The sequence below is a fragment of the Mesoplodon densirostris genome, chromosome 2, assembly GCF_025265405.1.
Source record: "Mesoplodon densirostris isolate mMesDen1 chromosome 2, mMesDen1 primary haplotype, whole genome shotgun sequence".
Lineage (NCBI taxonomy): Eukaryota > Metazoa > Chordata > Mammalia > Artiodactyla > Ziphiidae > Mesoplodon > Mesoplodon densirostris.
This window is the reverse complement of record NC_082662.1, coordinates 81,927,478-81,934,811: the sequence shown is the minus strand read 5'-3', so window position 1 is coordinate 81,934,811 and position 7,334 is coordinate 81,927,478. Positions and strand designations below refer to the sequence as shown.

General features: G+C 51.4%; 1 protein-coding gene across 1 annotated transcript; it reads left to right on the top strand.

The window, feature by feature from the left end:
• Positions 1–241: 241 nt before the first annotated feature.
• BARHL2 (BarH like homeobox 2) lies at positions 242–4,922 on the top strand. The gene is made up of 3 exons (XM_060085231.1): positions 242–851; positions 2,608–2,833; positions 4,610–4,922. The coding sequence occupies exons 1-3, from the start codon at positions 242–244 to the stop codon at positions 4,920–4,922; spliced, it is 1,149 nt and encodes a 382-aa protein (XP_059941214.1).
• Positions 4,923–7,334: the final 2,412 nt, after the last annotated feature.

The window sequence follows — 7,334 nt, the reverse complement described above, 5'->3', positions numbered from 1 at the left end:
CCCTCTATCTTCCTTTCCCCAAACTCCTACTTTTTGCATTAGGGTAAAAAAAAAAAGTGTCGCAAGTGTCCACGGATTGCCACCTCCCAATTTTCCTTCCCTCCCCGCCCCACTTTTTTGTTTGTTTGTGTTTTAAGCGGAGACAACATTGTTTCGTGTTATTCTGCTTTACGATCGATAGCTTCCTTTGCTTGGTCGGGGCGGCAGCGGAGCGGCGGAGTGGCGTGGACCTCATGTAGAAATGACAACAATGGAAGGGGCCAGCGGGTCGAATTTTGGAATAGACACGATTTTGTCCAGTGCCAGTTCGGGCAGCCCCGGCATGATGAATGGAGATTTCCGCCCGCTCGGCGAGGCCAGGACCACGGATTTTAGGAGCCAGGCCACTCCGTCTCCCTGTTCGGAGATTGATACTGTAGGAACGGCGCCTTCCTCTCCCATCTCGGTCGCCATGGAGCCCCCGGAACCGCATGTGATAGCGGACGGCCCCCAGCATCACCACCACCTCCACCACAGCCAACAGCCACCGCCGCCGCCAGCCGCGGCCCCCACGCAAAGTTTGCAGCCTTCGCCGCAACCGCCGCCGCCGCAGCCACCCGCCCAGCAGCTGGGCTCGGCCGCCTCGGTCCCCAGGACTTCCACCTCTTCTTTTTTAATTAAGGACATCTTGGGCGACAGCAAACCTCTGGCGGCGTGTGCACCGTACAGCACCAGCGTCTCCTCTCCCCACCACACCCCGAAGCAGGAGAGCAACGCAGCACACGAGAGCTTCAGGCCAAAGCTCGAGCAGGAGGACAGCAAAACCAAACTCGACAAGCGAGAAGAGTCCCAGAGCGACATCAAATGCCACGGTGAGTCGCGCCGCCTCGGCTCCCTCAGCCGTCTAGCTTCTCCTCCTCTTGCTTCCCTGTCTCCCCTTCTGTCTCCTGCGAATCTCTGCTGGATTCGAAGGCGATTTTCAGCTTCTAAGGCGATACGCCACGGTCAAAAACTGCAAGCGGGAGGGAGGCCTGGGCGTGCGATTTGGGGACTCGTCCCAAGTTCTGATTATTGTTACATTTCGACCTCCAACCCTCACCGCCATCCAGCTCCTTTCTTTGTTTTACTTCATTTTAATTTATTAGGAAGGGGGCAGAGGCGGAGGGTATCTGACGGGAAATACTTTAGTGTTTCGTAGTGCCTAGGGGTGTGATCACAACGTGGTGCTTATAATTTAATGCAAATCATTCCATTCTTCCTACACACCGTATTTTCTGAACACCGGAACGCGAATTATCAGATATAGCGAAGGGGAAAATTCCGAAGCGATTAACAGGGACATTTTTTAAAAAAAATTATTAGATCGTGATTAATATAGGGAAGGCCACACGGTAAAAAATTATAATGAGGGTTTCAATTAAAAAAAATACTCTTCCTACCCCATGGCGCTAACTGAATATCTGTATTTCAGTAAGAGTTTTGGCCCCTTACAAGTAAATTGGGAGGTAGCATTTATGAAAGTAAAATTTTATGGAATTGGATATCTATTTTTGTAAAATCAGAAGATGGCAATGGAATTGTCCTTCAACTCCCTTTTTTCACTTTCTCCCCAGAGAATTTCATAAGTGTTCTGGTCTTTGCATGGCAAAAGAGTTTTAACATATGAGGAGAGTTCTCTTTTTTCCCTTTACTGATAAGCTTATTATTATTATTAATCTTTGTCATCTCTGGGAAAGATGTGTGCTGACTGTCTGGAAGGTAGGATATTGCCTCTTCATTTTACTATTGTATCATTAGCATAATAGTGCCCAAAACAGATGTACAGTCTGGTCTGGCGATTTTTTGTGCACCAACCTCCCCAGTGGGTCAATTAGAGAGATTATGGTTCTTCCTGCAGGGAAGATCAAGGAGCGCAGCAAAAACGGGTACAAACAGAGGGATTGACATATCGATTTCCCAGCATTTCAGTAAAAAACCAAAGTTGACAAATAGAATCCGGAAATCTCTGGGCTGTCACCTGGATGGGCTCAGTGATTTTGAGCTGAACGCAGTGTCTGGGAGACATTCTTTCTGAAGCTTTAAGAGACCTGATGCAAGCAGCTGCAGAGAGCTTGATCCAATATTTCCCAAGTGCATCTGAAAAAAGGAAAACAAATGCCTATAACTTTTAGTAAACAGGAGAAGTAAAATGAAAAAAGTGCCCCCTTCTCCAAAAAAAAATGTTGAAAGACCTTTTAAAAACTAACACATAAGAAAATATGAAGTCAGGATGAAAACAGTAATGGAAAGGGACAGGGTCTCCCCCCAGTCAAGGAAACAATTAAGAAAAGGACCCTATATCATAAAGTATTTTTTTCCTTTCTCATTTCCAAAGGCGGGAAGATCCAGCACTCCTTTGGAACCCTCTTAGGAGCTCTGCACAAGGCTCCACACTCCCTAGCCAGCAGTTGGTCCTCTTCCTCCATACTGGCTAAGGTCCAAGTATGTTTATAAGGAAGGTGGCAGAGTATACTTCCCCCCACCCCCAGACCAGCAGCTGGCTTGGGAATGTGGAAGTGTGTGCCAGGAGGACACTCCATCCTTCCCCATTCCAGGCTACCTTACGTCCGTGTCTGGGTTTCTATGTAGGAACAAAGGAGGAAGGAGACCGGGAGATTACGAGTAGCCGAGAGAGTCCCCCTGTGAGAGCCAAAAAACCTCGCAAAGCCAGGACGGCTTTCTCCGACCACCAACTCAATCAACTGGAGCGTAGCTTTGAGCGACAGAAGTACCTGAGTGTGCAGGACCGCATGGACCTGGCAGCTGCGCTCAATCTCACTGACACCCAGGTCAAGACCTGGTACCAGAACCGCAGGTAAGGGAGGCTGTGTGGGAGAGCAAAGACGTCTGGCCATCCAGGTCAAGACTACTACACCAATCTTCTTTCCTCCTGGCCTCGGAGACACTAAGGACTCAGAGGTCCCTGAGCTGGCAGTCGGGGGCTTTCTGGCTGGAGGAGGAATTAGCCACACCTCCAAGGTGAAAGGGATCCTTGGGTAGCTGGAGTTTGGAGAATTTTGCACTTCTAAGTGTCCTTAACATATGCTAGTTTCTCCCCCAAACCTGAATGGCTGAAATTTGCCCCCAAATCAATCAAGCCACACCTTTTCAAACTGAGACATCGGTGTAGGAGACACTCAGGCCCATAAAACCTGTGCATTGCACCCTTTTGGGCCTGCCCCAGGATGGTTCCAAATATCTATAGCTGGTCACACAGTCTGGCTGTATCCACCCTGGAAGAGCTGACCCACTGGCCTCAGCTTAAAAGTCCTTGCTTGTCCTGTGAGGCAGTTGGGGAGAGGTAGAGTTGGCAGCCGGTCAGGCATCTAGACTGAGGGTCTGTCCCCTATTCTGGCCACCTCAGAGCCCTCCAGGAACCACGGCTTCCCTTGAAAGGAAATTGGGAAAGGGGCTGACAGTACTTGTACGCCCCTGAACTGCAGTGTGAACCCAACCTGTGCAGTCTGGGGCCGAGGTTATGCCGAGTTTCCAAGCCTGACGGTTGTCTCCCTTGTCTCGATTTTCTCTCCCCCTCCTTTTCTCTCATTTGTGTTCTAATCGTCCATAAGTGTGGTTGGAAATGCCCATCCAGTTGTCATCTTTACCATAATTTTCTGTCTCATTACATACGGTTTCAGCCACCCTAATTCTGTCGGAAAACATTAGTGTCATTTGTAGCCAATTTAAAATGGGCGACATGTTTATTAATTTGGCTGGAGCTGCCGGGTATGGGGGGCCCAGCAGCCCTGCGTTCCGTCCGGAGGCATCTGAGCACAGGCCTGCTGCCTCTTCTTCCTAGTGAGGTGCGGTGGGGGAGGGAGGAGCCCGAGAGGAGCGGATCACAGGTTTTAATTGTTACTCTCTCTCAGAGGAGAAAAGATCCTGAAATGCATTTTTCCCCTCCTGGAATGGCCCCGAGGTACTGTCCCCGTGGGAGAGTCCTCCCTCAAACGAATTCCGTTTTGAAACCCTTGTCACCTTCCTGGCTCTTAACCCCCCACCCCAAACACCTGCCGTAAGGTCCTGTCAGGCTGGTGAGAGAGATGTGTCTCCACAGCCCTGGGGACCAAGAGGGCCAGGGGTCCAAGGCCCAGGAGTCTCTGTGTCCCTTTGTTTACGGTTTCTTCTCACTCGGCCTGGAGGAAAGGGGGAGGGGCAAAGAGCTGACACTCTGGGATGGCTGGGGAGCCACTTGGGGAAGGAAATTGGAGGAGGGAGAAGACTGCCTATAGAAAGAGTGGTCTCCGTTGGCCTCCAGGAAAGTTTCAGGAAGTAGCCAAACAATAAGGGTGGGGGCGGGCAAAGGCAGAGCAAAACGTCAGGAAAAGGTAGCAAAGATTGGAGAATTTTATTTATGAATGTCTCAGACATTGATGGCATCGTTTGGTAAACTGACTTGGATTTGGGTGATTCTGGGAGGGAGAGGGTGGCATAGGGGGCCAGGAGGTGTGCTTCATTCCTGGTTCTCAGCGCTCTCTAAGTCTTCGTGTGCTCCCCGAGGAAGAGAAGGCAGGTGAGGGGGGAGAACGGGCCTTGGTGCCTGGGCAGTGCCCACAGCTGCAGGGTGCACGCACGCCTGCTTTTATTTCAGGACCAAGTGGAAGCGGCAGACTGCGGTGGGCCTGGAGCTGCTGGCCGAGGCAGGGAATTACTCGGCACTGCAGAGGATGTTTCCGTCGCCTTATTTCTACCACCCAAGCTTGCTGGGCAGCATGGACAGTACTACCGCCGCGGCGGCCGCCGCCGCCATGTACAGCAGCATGTACCGGACTCCTCCTGCACCCCATCCCCAGCTGCAGCGGCCCCTGGTGCCCCGAGTGCTCATCCACGGCCTGGGGCCTGGGGGACAGCCGGCCCTCAATCCCCTGTCCAGCCCCATCCCAGGCACCCCGCATCCCCGGTGAAGAGCAAGTCACTGTCCCTCCCTGTCCCCTCCCCGACCCGGACAGCTGCCCCTCCTCTCCCGGCACCAGGCTGTCCGGCCTCCCTTGCAGCCAACCGGGAAGCAAAGAAGTAAGAGAGGAAGACGCTCACCAGCGGGTGGAGGGGGGGCCCAAAGAGGAGCCAGCCCTCCACTCTCCATCTCCCCACCCCCAGAGACAGGGCTGGAAAGCTCCCGCACAGCAGTGTGACTGGCGAAAACGCCGACTCCACACAAAGTGCGACCAGTAAGTGAAAACATCAACAAAAACAAAACCTCAAGTTCTTTTTAAAAAATGACTTTAGGGACAAGCAGGAGGGAGGGAGGGGGGTGGGGTAAGGAGGGAAGAAAGAAGGTCACGGAGAGGAAACCACACAGGCAGAGAATTGTAGATGAACAGCCTCAAATTCCGAGGCAGAGGGCGTTGCCGTGGACATTCCGACTGCCCCAGAGAAAAGAGGAGGGTAACTGAGAACTTTGCACTGATTTCTCATGACCTTTTTTCTTTTGGAAAAGTGGCATGCTCCATAATATGAAAAAAATGTACATTTGAAAGACTGAGTGATAAGTGATATATCATATTTATTATATGTTGTCCAAAAAAGTCACTTATATACATTAGTAAAACATGATTTTTCTTTTCATGTCTTTTTGATTCAGTAAAATAAATGCTTAGACAAAAATATAGATTTTTTTGTGATTGAAAATTACAGAAATAAAGTTTATCTTTTTTTAACAAGCGATGAAATCCAAGGGAGCTGATTTTACTGAAGCAGAATGTACTATGATGAAATGTGTCAATTGGTTTAGGAAAACAAAATCCCTTCTGGAATATTAGAAATTTACAAAATCTGTAAAGATGTTGGGCTGACTTGTATAAAAACAGCTCAATTTTTCACGGTGGCCTCTTCCGAGCCGTTATTCGATATGTGTGAACTTCTTTCTTTTTAAGTGGATGATTTCAGAGCAGTCCGTGAGGCCGCAGGAGAAACTCTGCGCTTGTCGGCTGTTGGTGCTTGCCAAGTAGGCGGCCAACTTTCCCTGCTGTCCCGGCCTGCCTGGCAGCCCCAGCCGAACCGGGTCTGTCCGCCCCTCCTCCTTCTCCTAGGGCTCCTCCCGGGGCAATGAGGGTCCGGAGCGCTGGGCAGCGGAGACGCCGGCAGGGGCTGGGCTGCGGGCGGGCGGGTGGACAGGCGGGCCTCGCAGCTGTTCGGCAGCCCACGGCCCGGCGCCCGCGCGGCAGGACAGCCTGCAAGCAGGAGGCTGCAGGGCGCGCAATTAGGGCGCCCGGGGGGTCTCGAGAGGCCCAGCTAACAAACCCTGGTTGTGCTTTGATCCCGGCCTTCTCATTCCCCAGCGGGCATCCAACCCCTAGCCCTGAGCCGAGTCTCTTGTCCTAGTGAGTTGGCTGTGCTGGGATGTCTGGAGCGGAGAGCAACTCTGGCCGAGACAGGTGTGCCAGGCTTTTTGTCCGCGTCCCTGGATCTTTTGGGACCGCAAAATGAGAGGCCCTGCCCAGAGGGTAGTGGAGGCCGGCTCCCTGCTTTGGGAGTGTGTGTGTGTGTGTGCATGTGTGAGTGTGTGAGAATGAGTGTGTACGTATTCGTAGCACCTCGGCCAGAGCCAGACCTCAGCTACAGGCCCTCCTCCCCAACTAGCTCCCAAGAGGCTCAGCATTCCCGTCTAGTGAGGAAGAACTGGGTGGGGGTGTGTGTATATTTCCGGGGCTTCTCCCACCTTCCCCAGCCCCAAGGTCACTTCTCGAGTAGTCAGAGAGTTGGATCCCCGTCTGGGTTTCCTTACATCTTCTATCTTCACTTCTGCCCTAGTACATAGTCAAAAGAGTAAGACCTGCAGCTAAAACACATCCAGACCCATTTTCCAACTTTCTCTGATGTTTGAATCTTAGTAGAGTTATAAAAACATTAAAAAAAATGTGGAGTGCTGTGGGAATGTGTGCTGGGGAGGAGAGGGAAGGAAGAAGGAAAGAAAGGTGAAATCCAGGAGGACATTGCCTCCACCGCCTTGATCAGACCTGGGCTAATTAGGGAGTAGTTTGCAGATTTCTCTCCAGCTCATCAATTTGCTTTAAAAGTGGTCTTGGTCTTGTTTGATTCTAACAAAAGTGTTTGGACTGGCCCTTCTCATTTTCTTCCCACTGAGCTGGGACAAACTCAAACAGCTGGGCTGGGCTGGAAGCTGGGCGCCACTGTGTCCAGTGGGAATGCCCATTGCCTGGGTACTCAGCAGACTCTCCTTGTTCTGTCTTAGCTGCTGTTGGGTTTTACAATCACGCTTAAATAGTTCACAAATGGTCTGCCTGGGCCTAAAAAGGCACTTTCCAAGGCTTGGGGGTGCTACAGCTTCTCAATGCACTGGCCCCAGGGCTGGTCAT